Raw genomic sequence first — 17,905 nt, 5'->3', positions numbered from 1 at the left:
CATAAACACAATATACACATTTATACACTATCAACCATTAAACTACATAAACACAATATACACATTTATACACTATAAACCATTAAACTACATAAACACAATATACACATTTATACACTATCAACCATTAAACTACATATAAACACAATATACACATTTATACACTATCAACCATTAAACTACATAAACACTATATACACATTTATACACTATCAACCATTAAAACTACATAAACACAATATACACATTTATACACTATCAACCATTAAACTACATATAAACACAATATACACATTTATACACTATCAACCATTAAACTACATATAAACACAATATACACATTTACACACTATCAACCATTAAACTACATAAACACAATATACACATTTATACACTATCAACCATTAAACTACATATAAACACAATATACACATTTATACACTATCAACCATTAAACTACATATAAACACAATATACACATTTACACACTATCAACCATTAAACTACATAAACACAATATACACATTTATACACTATCAACCATTAAACTACATATAAACACAATATACACATTTACACACTATCAACCATTAAACTACATAAACACAATATACACATTTACACACTATCAACCATTAAACTACATAAACACAATATACACATTTATACACTATCAACAGTAATATTAGCAAAATAGATGTTTAAGTGTTGATGTTATGAATGAAACAGGAGAAGTTCACAGGATCTCAGATTTAGAGAGAAAAATAATAATAATAATAATACAGAATTTAATTTAATTAAATTTAATAATGAAATAGTTGTTAGTATTGTTTTATTTGTGCCTGATGTTGTTTTGTTGTGTCTGAAACTGTTAATAATTATATAAGTTTCTGTTACACATAAACACAAAATCAGCTGTTTGTTTGTTTCCAGCTTCAGAAAATGAAGCTCCTCATGATGAAAGTCAGTCTGGAAATTAGGGCCAAGTTAGTGTTTAATCCCTCAGGATTGACTGCAGGCTGGCAGGCAGCGTGTGTGTGTGTGTGTGTGTGTGTGTGTGTGTGTGTGTGTGTGTGTGTGTGTGTAAGAAGGTAAAAATGGTCAACTGGCTTTAAAAAGCAATTAGAGGAATCTGCTTATCAGAGATAATTAAAGCAAATTTGGGGCTGTTTTTTTTTTTTAAATGCCTCTTTAAGCTCTTTCTGTCTGTTTTCCTTTTTATTTATTTATTTATTTATTTGTGGCCTGATGATGAATCCAAACGTGGCGTCACAGTTTCACTTCGAGTCAGACATGAAATGCAGATTAAAGATATTAAAGCTATAAATCATTTAAACGGAGAGAAAATGAGAAAATAACATTTTTAATGTCATTATCATTTATTTATGTTCAGATATCAAGTTCAAGTAAAAAATGTAAAAATATATTTTAAAAACTGTTTTGTATAAAATGTTCATAAATCAGAAGAGAATAAATAATAAAAACATGAAAAACAAACGTTATATATTAATTATTGACATATGATTTTATTCTATCAGCTGTCAGTTGATCAATTATTTGTTTTAACCAACAATAAAAAAAGGATCAGAGTAAAATAAACAGATTGACAACAGAGAACAATTACAAGAAACCTGAGTTTAATATTTGAATAAAGATTTGAATGAATTAAGTTTTCATTTCCTGTTTACAGCTTCGATGTTTAAAACCAGTTTTAAAATGGAAACATTCACACAGATACATTTTAATTACATTTATTTATTACATATGTTTATATATATGTTATAACTGTGAAAACAAACATTTCAATGATGAATAGTTCAGAAAGCATCAGGTGGAAAAACGCTCACTATTAATATTTTCTCCTCTAATGTTTCTGTTTATTTTCATTTTAATGGGAATATTGACGTCATCAGGGACAGAGTTTTTTTATTCTTATTATTTTTATATTATAGTTTTTTTCATGTATTCATTTATGTGTTATATGAATTCATCTATTGATCCATCTGGTTTTTACTGTTTGTAGCTGATTGTCTGTTAAATTATATTTTCTTATTGGAAAAAAAATAAAATAAAAAAACGGATTTAAAGTTGAAAATGAAATGAAAATAAATCTGAAATAAAGATGTGATCAGAGAGAAGAGGCAGTAAGATTGTTCCCTGATATTTATTGATAATCTTGTGCTTTATGATGTTTTATATAATGTTGTAATAGATCAATAAGAAGAAGACAGTTGAGACAGTTCGGCCTCTTATTTTTATTTCATTGTTGTTTTCATATTTTTCTTTCTTTTCTTGTCATTTTTCCGTTTTTTTCTGTTTCTTTTCTGTGTTTTGAAGCGTTTCTGGGAGCAAATATTATAAATATTGTCAAATATTATATTATTATTAACTTCTCCTTTTTATTGGAGTGATTGATTGACTATTTGTTGCTTTCTGCTGTTTTTCTGTCAGTTTGTGGTTTTCAAGCGAGTTTAAAGAGCTTCCGGTTCTGGATTATAAACACATTCAATGTTATTATGAATCTTATTTGAAGCCAAATGTCCCGCGTCGTTTGAAGGTTTTTATTCCTTTTATTTCTTCCCGGTCAATAAAGAGCCAAACGGTCAGTATTTCCTCTCCGGGCTTCCTTCTGTGTCTGATACCGTCATTGATTAGTGTATAAAGTCCTGTCTGACGTCACATCTGTGCCGCTCCTCGCTGATCAAAGATAAACAACAGAAATGAAAAACTCTCCTCTTCTGTCCGGGGGGAGAAAATCCTGATCGGATTGAGGGGAAATTGGTGGCAATGAATCCTCCGGGATTGAGGAGAAACTCCCCCAGCTGCAGCTCTCACTTGTGATTGGCTGTTGCTGTGATCCCCGGAGAGCGGAGTCAGATAAAGGACTGTCCCGCTCTGTCCATCATCATCTTCATCCTCCTCATCACCCTCACTTGAGAAGAACAGCTGATGAGCAGCATGACGGGCCGGGAGGAAATCAGCGAGGAGAAGCCCAAAGTCAAGATGTTATCTCCGGGCTTCGGGATCGATAAGTCCCGACTGCACGGCTCCGGGTTCCGGTCTAAAGGCTTCGCCATCACCGACCTGCTGGGCCTGGAGTCGGACCTGCAGGCGCGGCAGCAGCCCGGTGGCCCCCCGGGGCCTCCCTCCGGCCCCGGCGCGGAGCCGCAGGGAGCCGGCGGCGGCGGCGGGCTGGGCGGCTTCTCCTTCCAGGGAGGGTCGCTGCCGCTCGGCCTCGGCTTCCTGTGCAGCCTGGCGGCGCAGCAGCCCGCCGGAGCTCCGTGCTTCCTGCCGGGACACCTGCCGCTGCTGCAGGCGCGCGCAGACAGCACATACCTGCACAACCTGGAGGCCCAGAGGGACGCTTACTCCGGTACGGCTCGGCTCGGCTCGGGTTTTAACACGTTGTGATTGTGGAGCTGTTCTCCTGATGTGGTGCTGAAACTGGATCATTAACACGCCGGTTTAGTTCGGTTGAACGCGGGTTTTGTTCTAAACAGCTCAACTGAACTTTTCAGTCGCTGTTTTGATTTTTTTTCTTCTGTTAAAACACAATTTAGATTTATTCTCTGTCTCTAAAAATATATCTTTATATCTCGGCTTAAAGTTTAAATTATTCTTTTTTACCTGATTATTTTCCTGTAAACTTTTTAAAGTTAGTTTCTGTAAAAAAAATCTTTCGGTTCGGCTCAGTTTGGGTTTCTATTTATTTTGTGTTAAACTCGTTGTTTTCCGGCCTGTAGGTTGTTCTTACTCTCATTCCTGGAACTTTTTTAGAACTTTTAGCCTAATTTTTCCTAAACTGTCTTTATTTGGACCCGTTTGCTTCATGTGATTCTGTAAAACAGTCGATGTTTGGGTTCGGCTGGGTTCGGCTGAGTTCGGCTGGGTTCGGCTCGTCTCGGGTTTCATCAGGAGTTCGTTATTGTAAATCAGGAGCTGTCCAGTGTTGTGAGGTCCTGAAAAACGCTTCACTTCAAATAGAAAACAATGTGAAGTGAAACAGAATAAATGAAATATTGAATTATTTTCGACCAGTTTACATTTTTAAAATTCCGGATTATAAATTAATTAAACGTTTTTATATGTTTCATTTAAAATTCACGAGACATTCAGATTTTTTCCAAAATACGTTTTTAATGATTGTTTGAGTTTAAATTGTTAAATGAAGATTTGTGAAAAAAGAAAAGATGAAAAACTTCCGTTTTGTTCCGTGTTTTGTTTTTATTCTTGAAAATATGAAAAACAACACTAAACTTCACTTTATTGACAGTATTATTGTGACTTTATTAACAGTATTATTATGACTTTATTAACAGTATTATTATGACTTTATTAACAGTATTATTATGACTTTATTGACAGTAATCCTTGTTGTTTCAGATGAAGAGTGTCTGTCTGACCGCAACGACTCCAAAAGTTCCGGAAACTCTCAGAAGAGAAAGAAAAGGAGACACAGGTGAGATTTGATTTTTATTGATTGATTTGGATTTTATCTTCTCTTTTATAGTTTTATGATCTGAAACTTCAATATTTAAATGGTTGAAAAATGTTCCACAAACGGAGTGTTGATGGTTTAAAACAAAGAAAAACAACAAACAGTTAAAGGCTTTATTTTCACTTTTCATCGCACCTTATTATATATTAATTATATATTTGAATGTCCCTGAATTAACAAACATATTTCAGATGCAGCCTCTTTTAGTTTGAACCTTTTGTCTCTTTCTCTCTGAAACGTCCGTGACTTTATATTCTAAATTTAAAAAGTGACTCATTAACTCCTGCAAACGTTTCGGACAAATAATTCGCGGTTATTAGTGGAAGAAATGGCGCCAAATTCACGTTGATTGATTTAAACTCGTAAAACTGAGTGATTAGTGGTCGTTTGAACAAGCAGCTCACATACAATGATTAATAATGACTGAAACATGTGTATGTTTTTAATAAATAAAACAGAAACATTCAAATATTATATTGAAGAAAGTCAGAAGAGTTCTGACGATGACTGATGGACAGTCATCGTCAGAACTTAAACTTCGTGTTTAGTTCGTGTTCCTGGATCGACCCTCCGTGTGTCGTCGTGTCAGTGTGTGATTTGTGACTTGTTTCTGCTGCAGGACGGTGTTCACGTCCCACCAGCTGGAGGAGCTGGAGAAAGCTTTCCATGAAGCTCATTATCCCGACGTTTACGCCCGAGAGATGCTGGCCATGAAGACAGAGCTGCCCGAGGACAGAATACAGGTACAGTGACGTCATCCGCACACAGCTGATAGCTCATCAATAACACATTTATGTTACAGGATGAACTGATCAGACTCCTAAACAAACACACAGCAGGCATCTGTACAGTCTTTATAATATCTATAATAGACATGAAACAAAAAGCTCACGAGGAGACCGGAAGTTCAATTCTGCAGGCAAATCATCAATAAATCAATAAATCAATAAACGCAAAGAAAACTGACAGGAAAAAAAAATCGAATCTGATTCTACCGGTAAAATGTTTGAGAGGAAGTGTTTCCCAACATGAGGGTCGGGGTCCCTCATTGGGTCACAAGAGACATCTGAGGGGTCATAATGGACAAGAAAGAAAAAAAATATCTGACAAAAAATATAGATTATTAAGTTAAGCTCCACTAACTAATCAGATTTTTCCGGAGCTTTCAAACACATTTCACAGTCTTCATCAGCAGATTGAGGTTTTTTTTTGTCTCAAACTCAAGAAAATTATATTACATATTTATATCAATTTTTTTCTGACTTTCCTCCATTTTTTGCATTTTTCTTGTTAAATACTGGAGAGTTTTATATTTTTTGGTCACTATAAATCCTCCATATCTCATTTAAAGGACACAATCTGATAAGTTTGGAGGGTAAAATCAGTCTTTGGTTGAATTAAAAACAAGTTATCAGAGACTAAAAAGGTTGGGAGGTACGGGATCAAATAAGGGTCAAAAAGTTTGTGAAATAATGTTCAGAAATCATTTTAAAGTCTGATGAACAGAAACATGAAAAAACTGTGCATGCGTGTTTGTGTCAGAAAGATTTTGTAGCTGTTGAAACCGTTTAAATCAAATATAATAACACGAAGACACGAAGAACGAAGTGATTCTGTGAACAGCAGAGTGAAAATGTAAAGAAGAAAAATCTACATTTACAGTGCACATTTCTTATAATGATATATAACTTGAAACATTCTCATTTTTTTACAACTAAAGATCTTTTCTACATTTTCACAAACTTGAATTTCTTGTGTCGTTTTTCCACAGATGATGATTCAACCATCATTTCACAAAATGTAAATCTTATTGACACAGTTTGACCCCGTATGGAAGCATCAGTGAATCTTTCCGTCTGTCAGAGTTTGAACTCTTTGTATTTGTGGTTTTTATTTTCCAGGTCTGGTTCCAGAACCGGCGGGCGAAGTGGCGAAAGCGTGAGAAATGTTGGGGTCGCAGCAGCGTCATGGCGGAGTACGGCCTGTACGGGGCGATGGTGCGACACTCCATCCCGCTGCCCGAGTCCATCCTCAACTCCGCCAAGAACGGCATGATGGGATCCTGCGCCCCCTGGCTGCTCGGTGAGCCGCATGCACGTCAGTGCCACGCACATGCACCACACCATGCATCAATACACAGGGCTGATATACTTCTGTACACACAGCAACATCAGAACAACTCATCACAGGACAGATTTTCATCTTACACTCAGTTTTTACAGCACAGCTGGGAAGTTTAGGCTCAGTTCTTCAGGCGTCACATACGTTCGTTATCTCGTACAGTCACTGAATTAATGCTCCTAGAAAGATTTATTAATTACAGCTACAACGTCTGAACGTCTGGTCTTTATCAGGTTTACACGTCACCAAGAAGTTCATATGAAGGTATCAGTGACACATCATGCAGTTCAATACATGCAGATATGATTATTACTGTCAGTGTTTAACCTCCGTACATAAACTGTAGCTTATTAACATACTGTTGATGTAAGAATGCACAGATCCTGATTTATAGATAATAAGCTGTGTGATGTAACACTGCAAACACAACTGAAACAGGCCTGAAACAAAGTTAAACATGATTAAAATCAGAATCTTTTCAGTAATATTTAAATATGATGATCATGTGATGAGCGTTCAGACTGAACTGAGTCTCTGTCTCTGTCTGTCCTCGCAGGAATGCACAAGAAGTCTCTGGAAATGTCCAAAAAGTGTTCCAGCCCTCCGCCGTCCGACTCGATTCGCTCCGACTCCTTCTGCGACGCCTCGGAGAGGCGGGGCAGTGGCGGCGAGGCCCGGGAGGCGGACCGTGAGGTCAGGGAGGAGGAGGAGCTGCTGAATGAGGAGGAGGAGATGGAGGAGGAGGAGGAGGAGGTGGCCATCGACCTGTCCAGCTCCTCCAAACAGCAGCAGCAGCAGCAGCAGCAGCAGCAGCAGGAGGAGAGCGGCGGCTCGCTAAGGTCCGCCTCCTCGCCGCGGCGGCAGAACAGCAGCGAATCAGATGAACACAGCTGAAGGCCGGAGGAGGAAACGCCATGCTAACATGCAAACATGCTAACAACATGAACTGAGCGGCGGTGCAGCCGTCAGACCTGACAGACCTGATGATGTCACTGTCTGTGTTTATTATCGTATCGTACTGAGAATATGTTTTATATCCTTGTTGTTTTTTTGGGAATATAAGAGACTATTTAATGTTTCCTTCCTGTTGGTTTCTGTGTGTTTTATAGTTCGACTGTCTGACTGAAGCTCTGCGGATGAATGAATGTAATTCAAATGTAATATTTAAAAAAAATCTGTTTATTATGATCTTATGGATGCAGAGCAGCAGGTTCAGCAGCTCGCTGAATAAAAAACAAAGTATTTTTGGAAACATTGTTTTTGTTTTGATTATTCAACACAGCACAAACACTAAAACATATATTCATTAATTATTTTAATTTTGGCAGCAACAGACTTCCGTACATTTGCAGTAAAACGTTATAACATTCATAAAGGAATCACTTGAGTTTAATTATTACAATTTGGATTTTAAAAAATGCTGTTTTACAGTAAGAATTAGTGGGAATGATACCAGTGATTCAACATATCTCCCAGTATCCACTCAGAGCAGTTTATGAGGAACATCTGATGTGATCAGTACAACAGTTTATCATTATACTGGACTGTCACTAATACATTTAAATTTACCTTGTAACATCTAACGCTTAAAAACTAAATACATATAATTAACCTAAATTAAATTACCAGCATGATGTTAAATATCATCATCATTACCTCATTAACTCCACTAGAACCAGCGTCCACTAGTCGTCCAGTAGAACTGACACACTATGAGCTGTCTGCTTCAGATGTGAGACTGGTATTCACTGGTATTTAGTTTACAGCCTCATACTGGCCTCAACCTTTACAGACACAAACACGGGAAGTTATTTACACTGAAAACATGTTTTTATTTCTCTATTGTACTGATTTCAAAGACTTTCTGCTCTGTTTGTGTAACACCTCTGTCACCTTTGTGACACTTTCACACCAAACTGGGAAGTTTCCTGTCTGGCAAGACCTTATAGATCTTTAAATCTATATTTTATATCTATATATTTACAGTCTATGGGCAGACCTTATTAAAACAGATAGTCACTGTGGTTTACAGACATTTTTATTTCTGTATTTAATGTGGTCATTTCAGGCGTTTTTACTCCCAAACAGGAAGTGAAGTGGAAGAGGTTAAGTTTTGGACTTTTTGCTTCTATATTAGCAGAACTTTGCTAAATGAAATTAAATAACTAAACTAAATTAAGATATTTATATAATTCTATTTTAAAACGCTGACAGATTAAAATGAACATTAAACTTTGAGCTTGTATATAAAACAGTGTAACACGAGCTTAACACAGTTTATTGTTTTACTTTTTTTAATCTTTTAACTTCAGCAGGAAAACATTTTTCCATCGGATGAGACAAGTACGTCACTTCCTGTATCAGCATCAGCCTCTTTAGCCGTTTGATTGCTAAGCTAACCGGCTGCTCGGTGCCGTAATTCTTAAATATGTTGGATTTAATCGCGTTTAAAAGTAAACTGACGTTCATTGTGAACAATCTGGCCAAGGCGGTGATGTCGGAGAGTTTTACTGCGGCGCAGAAAGTCTCTTTACAGAAACAAAACGCTGAAACTGAGGTAAGCTAACGGCTAACCGCGGCTAACTGTGGCTAACAGCTAACTCAACGTTAACTGTTTCGGTTCCAGCAGCTCTCTGTGTTAAAGACAGGAGGGAGTTTTAATATCGAGACACACTTTACTGTTATGATATTAAACTAAAACATGACTTTACTCTCATCATCATGTAGTCACATCAAACTATTAAAAAAACAACCATTTAAGGATTTAGTGTTTATTAGTGAACCTGTTCTCACACTGTGAAACATCATACAGAATCTAACAAACTGTTTAGATTGTAAGTTACGTTTATAAATCAGAGTTAGCTGTTGTTTGGTGGATGTGACAGCACGTATCCCATAATAATAATAATAATAATACTAATAATGAGTAGTGAGGTACAGCTGGTCTTGTTCTCTATGAGTGTGTCTGTTACAGGTGAGCAGACACGTGACGCAGCTGTGGACTGTTTTCACCTTCAGATCAGATCATTTGCCTCAAAACAAAACCAAACGATGATGATGCGCTCACACAATGAAACCGATGATCCTGCAAGATTACAGACATTCATCTAGTGGTGAAGTTATGACGTCATTGTACTACAGCTGTGACGTCATTAATCAATTAATCACCAACTGTTCTGATAATCAATGAATTGTTTTGAGTCATTTTTCTAGATTCTGTGATTGCAACAAAACAAGACATTTAATGACGTCATCAAACAACCGATCGATTAATGAATTGATGATGAAAATGATGATGAGTTGCAGCTCTACATCGTACGATTCTGTATTATTGTGCTGGAGGTCAGGACCTGAAATCTCTGTCTATGTGTGAATCAGTCAAAACCAGTGTTATCAGCTGGATGTACTGGGAGATCTGGGACCAGAATCTGCTGCTGGATATAGAAGAAAACAGAAACTAATGAAGGGATGCTGCCTCGTGTTTCGAATGAACACAGCAACGCTCAGAAAATCTGTGTCAGCTGAGAGGAAAGATGAGATTTGGATCAACGAGCTTCATCGATGACTGACGAGCTCTTAATAAGACAAACACTAAAACAATTTGAGGATCAATGTTTCCTAAAGACGACGTCATCAAATGTGAAAAAGAAACCAGAAAATATTCACATTTAACAAGCTGGAATCAGAGAATTTGGACTTTTTTTTGTTAATAAATGACTCAAAACAATTAATTATTAAAATAGTTGTAGATTAATTTAATCGTTGCAGCTCTGAGACGAAAGCAGAAATAAAACCAGTCAAATATATTGACTAGACTAATGATCAGACAGACGAGGTCGTACTGTATAAAACATGAACACAAGAAAATAAGTCATGAACATAAAACCTTCTGAGCTGTTTAAATATGTATTTAAATATAGTTCTTTGTGTTTATATGAAATGTTGCACATAAACATCCTTAAAGTACATGAAGTATTTGTGATGACTGGTGTCCTTTCAGGAGAAACTGGGAGCTCTGGTGGACAGTCTGTGTGTCGAAGCTGTGGATAAAATCCTGAAGATGATGGAGCTGGCGGTGATGAAGAGGGAGCAGAGTCCAGGAGATCTGAGTGATCCGGTTCAGTGTGAGGAGAGCAGAGACGGCGTGATGAAGCCGCAGACAGGTACCGTCACACCTGACGCCGCAGAGTCGTCATCCAGAATCCAGCGGGTTGTTGTTGTAAATGTGAACAAACGGAGCTGCTGTGTTGCTTTAAAGCAGGTGATGTTTTTGTGTGTTTCAGGTGAGGACGGAGGAGGTCGGCGCCCCCCCACGGAGCAGACCTTCATCCTGGTTTACGGGGTCAGTGAGTGAATCCGGACTAACGGTCAGCAGCTGTGAACGAACCTCATCACTGCTTTCTGTGTGTTTCAGAGCGCCGCTGTGGACTCCAAGTGTCTGCTGGTGTCTCTGCAGAGCTCCGCTGACGCTGACGGTGAGTCTGTCTGAGCTGCTGCTGCTTGTATGTATCAGCAGCGGATAAACGGGCCTCCTCCGACCTGGACAGGTGAACACGGAGGAGTCGCTGCTACCTGCATCATCCAATAATCATTCATCAGTGACCTCTGTGTTCTTTGTTTGCAGGCTCCGCTGATGTGACAGGTGACGTCAGTTCCTCCTCTCCTCCTCCACAGGCCGACCACGAGTACGCTCACTCGTCGCCGCCGCCGCCCGCCGCCGCTGCAGAGGAGGGAGGAGCCTCAGCAGCAGGCGGCAGGACACAGCGCAGCAGCAGCAGCAGCAGGAAAAGGAAAAAAGACTCAAACACAGCGACTGCAGCAGCGACGGAACCTTCCCTCGGCTGCTCGCAGTGCGGCATGTTGTTTCCGAACAGCGAGCGGCTCGCCGACCACCAGAGGAAGTCTCATCCGGCGTGCTCGACGTGCGGAGCGACGTTCACCGGCGTCCTGAAGCTCCGCCAACACGAGGAGAAAGAGCACGGGCTGCTGCCGTACACCTGCGACTACTGCCCCAAGAGATTCAACCACAAAGCTCACCGCGACCTGCACGTCAAGTCCCGGCACACCGGAGAGAAGAGCTGCCACTGCGACATCTGCGGGAAGGGCTACTCCTGCGTCAGCGTGCTGAAAACGCACCGCATCACGCACTTCGACAAGACCTTCATCTGCGACGTGTGCGGGAAGAGCTTCTACCACGCCTGCCACCTGACGCGCCACAAACTGGTGCACCAGGCGGAGCGGCCGTATCGCTGCTCCACCTGCGGGAAGGGCTTCACGCAGGCGGAGAACCTGCGCAGCCACCAGGCCGTCCACACCGGAGAGAGGCAGCTCTGCTCCGTCTGCGGCAAGAGCTACCGCCGCCTCAAGAACCACGTCGTCAGCAAACACTCGCACGAGCTGCCGGCCGCCGAGCTGCCGGCCCGCCGCTCCGTCGTCGGCTGCGACGTCTGCGGGAAGAAGTTCCCCAACCCGTCGCAGTACAGAGCGCACCAGAGGAGCCACACGGGGGAGAAGCCGTTCCACTGCGACGTCTGCGGGAAGAGCTACCGGCTGAAGGAGCTGCTGAGGGACCACCGCTACACCCACAGCGGCGAGAAGCCCTACAGCTGCTCGCTCTGCTCCAAGACCTTCAACCTGGCCACCAGCTTCATGCGGCACCGCAGCATCCACAGCGGAGAGACGCCGTTCAGCTGCCACGCCTGCGGGAAACACTTCCGCCTGCTCACCTTCCTCAAGGCTCACCTGCAGACCAAAGCTCACCTGAAGCAGACGCAGCAGAGGCCGGCCGCGACCTCCGACCTCTGACCTGTCGGGGTTACACTTACACCACACGGCCAAAAGTATGTGGACAGCAACGTGTAGCCTGACTGAGATGGTTTAGTGATATATCAGCTGATCTTTACACAACATAAATAAACTAAACTTCAAGTTGTTTTTTAATGATTAGAAGTAAAAACGTGTTCAGGATGTTTAGATAATCGATCTGCTGACATTTCCTCTGTTAATGATATATCTGCATGAGCTGTTGTTCTCCAGCATCATGTGATTGTGACATCATGTTCGTTCAGCTGCTGTAACAAACTCCAAACTCTTCTGCTTTCAGGCTTTCCTGCAGATGTTGGACCCTGCAGGGATCAGTGATCAGGTCTGACTCACAGTTCATCCCAGACCGGATGTGCTTAGTGGTTCCACACCAAACTGGTTTTGGAGCTGTTGTGTCGTGTTGAAACAGGAAAGAGACACAAACACAAAGCTGGACAATTCAGATTTCTCTTCACTGGATCCAAAGTTTATCTCAACTCGAGCAGACTGAGCGCTGTGAGCATCAGAGATAAAAGTCAAGAAGAAGAAAAAAAGACAGATTGAATGAAGTGAGATAAAGAGATGAAGTTTGGCTGCTTTTCTGCTTTTTGTGTGAAGCAGTTTAAATAAACAGCTGCTGAACTCGTCACTCTGTCTTTTCTTTAAAACACCTCACAGGTTTAAAGATCTCCTCCAGACGTGTTTTCAGACATAGAAAGACTGTTTCTGAGATGCTTTTCCACCAAAATAAAGAGTAAAAACCACGTTGTAGTTTGTGTTTTAGTTTCTTTCTTTGTAGAAATGACAGAAAGCAGATATCTCCTGTTCATCAATGAGCTTTAGAGGAGCTGCTAGGTGGATTTAGTTATCTCTGGATGGAAGCAGGTTCGCTGTTTCCAGTCTCTCAGACACCAGAGAGTCTGTTTCAGTGTCTGTAGTGTCAGTGATTCTCTGTGTGAGGCTCATTGTTCAGTAATAATTACAGACTGTTTCTCAGTCAACTGGCTGCTCCTCCTGCCGTTTAAATCCCGTCCGGAGCCGCGTCCTCGTATTTTAAAGTGGATCTCTGAGTTTTTCTCCTTCAGCTCAGAGTAAAATTAGTTTTTGCTGATCTGACAGATGGAAACATGCTAACAGCAACATATCGGCCTGTTTGAACCAACATGACGACAGAAACAGATAAAAGCATCAGGAGAGCAAAAGCCCATCATTTATCTGAGCATCAGTCAGGCTTTAAAAACAACACAGAACCACAACTGCTGCAATTAAAGTGCTGAACCACATTATTGAGACACTGAGATACTGTGCAGCTCTTTTTATTGATTTGACCGAAGCTTCTGACACACTGAAGAGTTACTATCTGATCTTCCTCAGCTCTCAACCGTCCACATACAAGTATTTAGGTTTTATTATAGTAAGTAGGAAGTATTATGAGCTTGATGTAGTTAAAGTATTGCAGTAAAAGTACATAAGTATTATGAGCTTGATGTAGTTAAAGTATTGCAGTAAAAGTACATAAGTATTATGAGCTTGATGTAGTTAAAGTATTGCAGTAAAAGTACATAAGTATTATGAGCTTGATGTAGTTAAAGTATTGCAGTAAAAGTACATAAGTATTATGAGCTTGATGTAGTTAAAGTATTGCAGTAAAAGTACATAAGTATTATGAGCTTGATGTAGTTAAAGTATTGCAGTAAAAGTACATAAGTATTATGAGCTTGATGTAGTTAAAGTATTGCAGTAAAAGTACATAAGTATTATGAGCTTGATGTAGTTAAAGTATTGCAGTAAAAGTACATAAGTATTATGAGCTTGATGTAGTTAAAGTATTGCAGTAAAAGTACATAAGTATTATGAGCTTGATGTAGTTAAAGTATTGCAGTAAAAGTAGTGGTTTGGTCCCTCTGACTGATATATTATTATATATGACATCATTAGATTATTAATAGTGAAGCATCAGTGTTAGAGCAGCATGTTACTGTTGTAGCTGCTGGAGGTGGAGCTAGTTTACACTACTTTATATACAGTTAGCTAGTTTAGTCCAGTGGTTCCCAACCTAGGGGTCGGGCCCCTCCAAAGGGTCAGCAGATAAATCTGAGGGGTGGTGAGATGATTAATGGGAGAGGAAAGAAGAAAAAACAAAGTTCTGATACACAAATCTGTTTTCAGTTTTTGGACTTTTTCTCTAATCTTTGATTTTTGCTGAAATATTGGATCATTTGAACATTTATTGAAATGAAAGCATGTGAGAAGTTTAGAGGGAAAAATCACTATTTGGTGGAGCTGTTAACAACTCATAGACATGTGAAATGTGACCCCGACTACACACTGCTTTTTGTAAGACGTCAAAAGACAAAAAGGTTGGAAACCACTGGTTTCATCTTTAACAATGTGTTGTATTTTAAAAGCTTGAATAATTGTTCGTCCTTTAAGTCTGACTGTTGTTGCTGGAGGAGAAACATTAGTGACATTATTAAGATTATTATTATTATTATCATTATTATTATTATTATTATTTCAGTGTCAGGTGGTTTAGTCTCTTTGTGGAGTTTTTTAATTCATATGTGGATACAAACAGATTTATAAAAAAGTTAATTTGTTTTGGTAAAATGAGGAAATGTGTGTGTTGGTGTCTGTGGTTAACAGTCAACTAACAGTCAGACATTTGATCAGAAACATCTTCAGTTAAATTCTCTGCTCACACTTTCAGCTGTGAGTTAATTTGTAAAGTTCAAAGTAATTTTAGATCTTTGTTATTGACACATGACCTGCAACACACACACACACACACACGCACACACGTGACCTCCAGTAAAGAGGAAGGAGGATCATACAGGGAGGAGCCTAAAAGTGAAAGTATTCAGTCAGACTCCATTTTAAAGTCAACAGAGCAGAAGGAGGAAACAGTCTGAGGCAGGGTGAGTGTTAATAATAGAGCTGAAAATAATGATTACTGTCATTATTGATCAATCTGCTGATTATTTTACTGATTAATCGTTTAGTTGATTAAACTGTGTCAGAAAAATATGAAACAGTGTTGACGTCTTCAAACGCTGTTTCCTTTGTTCTTTTCCTGGTTTCTGCGTCCTCACAGTGATGTAACGTGACTCACTGCTGCAGTTAAAATAGAGAGAAGTCACAGTTAAGAACCACACAGATGTTTATCTGAAGTCTGTTTGTTGGATTTAAAGCAGAGTCAAAGTTTATCTTTGTGACATGGTTGTAGTTAAAGTCATGTAAACTAATAAGAAGCTACTAAGTTGAGAGGAAGATCTGGGTTTATTATACTGTGTATGTGTGTGTGTCTCCAGTGTTACTGGTTTACCTCTCAGACTCCAGAAGATGAATGATATGGAGGAAGAGGAGGACGGAGCACAGTCTCTGATATCTGACTGTCTGTCTATGAAGAGTGACCAGTCTATAGATAATAATCTAAACTTCAGTAATGAACCTGGACCCTCAGACACAAAGTAAGAGACTGTTTCTACTGTAAACTGACCTGAAGATGATTCAATTTTTTTAATGTCATTTGATAAACTACATTACAACATTATTTGTTTTGTAATTCTGTGAGATTTTAAAAATTCATTCACTGATTTTTTTGTTGTTTAAGCATTGACTACATTATTTCTTTGTTTATAGCTTTAATTTTGTTTAAAGAGCGCTCGATGTCTGTTCTGAAATGTTTATTAGTTGCTTCAACCAATATTTAATACAGGTTAAGTTGCAGAGGACAGATTGTTGTATTTGCTTTCTAGACATGAACAAGTTAATCTGACAGCCCAGCATCAGGCAGCAGTGCCTTTACTTTAACTGTCAGTAACTAAACTGTCATATAAAAATTATTTTTGTCATTTGGCATTTTTAAACCTCACATGTCAGACTTTGTGTTCTCAAACATGTAAGTAAGTAAAACTTTATTTATAAAGGACCTTTTTAACACAGGTCACAAAGTGCTTGATACAGAAAGAAAAAGAGAACAAATACAAAGCAAAAACATTCAAAAATACATACAGACATAAAGCACATATGAACACAGAAATCATGGAGCAACCAGTCGCCACCCAGAGCACACCTTTAAAATTATTGAATGTTATAGAAAGGTCATCCTAAAAAGTGGGATTTTAAATGTTGTTTTAAATAGTCAACAGACTCAGCTGATCAAATGGGAGGGAGGAGATTGTTCCAAAGGCTGGGTGCCAGGGCAGCAAAAGCGCAGTCGCCTTTGTTTTTTCTTTTTTTCTTTGTTTTTTTTGCCACGTGGTATGGCCAACAGGTTTTAGTCAGATGACCTAAGTTACCACTCGGTTGTGTAAGGTCTGAGTGGCTCAGACATGGAGGCAGGAGCTAAACCATGTAGGGCCTTGTAAGTGATTAAAAGAATCTTAAAATCACTTCACCAGCAACCAATGCATTGAGGCTTAAATAGGAGTGATGTGAGATCTTTGGCCAGTTCTAGTTAATAGTCCAGCTGCTGTGTTTTCTACCAGCTGAAGATGTGACAGGGCAGTTTGACAGGTGAAAAGGGAATTGTAGAAGTCAAGGCAGGAGAAAATGAAGGCATGAATGATACGTTCCAGTCAGAGGCCGATAATTATGGTCTGATTTTTGCAATGTTCTTGTGTTGAAAAAAAAACAGGATTGAAGCAATTTGTTGACATGGTGTTCGAATTTCAATTTAGGGTCAAATATAACACCAAGATTCCTAGCGTTAGTTTTGACATAGGAGGCAAATGGTCCAATATGCTGAATGATGCCTTTAGCAGGATTTTCAGGGCCAATAATGAGAAGCTCAGTTTTGTCAGAATTGTGTTGAAGAAAGTTAAGAGACATCCAGTCCTTTCTGGCGACTAAACTGTTGTGGAGAGTGTCTAGGTATCTAAAATCAACTTGTTTCACTGAAAAATATAGCTGAGTGTCGTCCGTGTAACAATGATAGGATATACAACCAAAGAGACTGATTATCTGGCCCAAGGGAAGCACATACAGAGAGAAAAGAACAGGACCCAGGACTGAGCCCTAGGGCGCCACATATAACAGCGGAACAGATGAGGACACATAGTTACCCATAAAGACCGACAAACATCTACTTCACAAATATGACACATACTACTCGAGAGATGTTAAAAACTCTTCAGTGAAATATATCCAGTTTGCAGCTGGAGATCAAATGTTTAGAACATGCAGAAGGATTTGTTGTCATTATTAAATCATCACCCTGTGCCATATTTCATGTTACATCTGCTCTTTACAAGAACTAATGATATGTGTAAAACAATTGTTGTTTCCACAGTCAGAGAGCAGAGTCTCCAGTATCCAGCTGTCTGTCTATGGAGGTCATAGTGTCTATGTTAAGGAAACACAGTGGAGAGAAATAATGAACCACCTTCCATTCAGCTGTAATCTAGAACAGATCTTCATGTATATGTTAACCAGAGACAGGGCTGCTATTGCTAGTGAAATTTTGTGTGTCCTTATTTTACT

At 39.3% G+C, this 17,905-nt stretch overlaps 2 protein-coding genes across 5 annotated transcripts; both read left to right on the top strand.

The window, feature by feature from the left end:
- The first annotated feature begins 2,368 nt into the window (after positions 1–2,368).
- Positions 2,369–7,847, top strand: vsx1 (visual system homeobox 1 homolog, chx10-like). 2 transcript variants are annotated; one of them, XM_044372224.1, is made up of 5 exons: positions 2,369–3,373; positions 4,384–4,459; positions 5,118–5,241; positions 6,400–6,580; positions 7,176–7,847. In XM_044372224.1, exons 1-5 carry the CDS (start codon positions 2,950–2,952, stop codon positions 7,511–7,513), a joined length of 1,143 nt encoding a protein of 380 aa, XP_044228159.1. In that variant the 5' UTR covers positions 2,369–2,949; the 3' UTR covers positions 7,514–7,847. The 2 variants fall into 2 exon arrangements, with proteins under 2 accessions (XP_044228159.1, XP_044228158.1); XM_044372223.1 differs by having other exon boundaries at positions 6,400–6,595.
- Positions 7,848–8,956: 1,109 nt separating this feature from the next.
- On the top strand, positions 8,957–12,821 carry LOC122996619 (zinc finger protein 70-like). Of its 3 annotated transcripts, none has more exons than XM_044372193.1 (6): positions 8,957–9,176; positions 10,620–10,782; positions 10,903–10,961; positions 11,034–11,076; positions 11,244–12,459; positions 12,723–12,821. In XM_044372193.1, exons 1-5 carry the CDS (start codon positions 9,048–9,050, stop codon positions 12,422–12,424), a joined length of 1,575 nt encoding a protein of 524 aa, XP_044228128.1. In that variant the 5' UTR covers positions 8,957–9,047; the 3' UTR covers positions 12,425–12,459; positions 12,723–12,821. The 3 variants fall into 3 exon arrangements, with proteins under 3 accessions (XP_044228128.1, XP_044228127.1, XP_044228129.1); XM_044372192.1 differs by having other exon boundaries at positions 11,034–11,094; XM_044372194.1 differs by lacking the exon at positions 11,034–11,076 and having other exon boundaries at positions 11,294–12,459.
- Positions 12,822–17,905: the final 5,084 nt, after the last annotated feature.

Source organism: Thunnus albacares, chromosome 14, assembly GCF_914725855.1.
Source record: "Thunnus albacares chromosome 14, fThuAlb1.1, whole genome shotgun sequence".
Taxonomy (NCBI): Eukaryota; Metazoa; Chordata; class Actinopteri; order Scombriformes; family Scombridae; genus Thunnus; species Thunnus albacares.
This window is presented reverse-complemented; position numbering and strand designations above follow the sequence as displayed.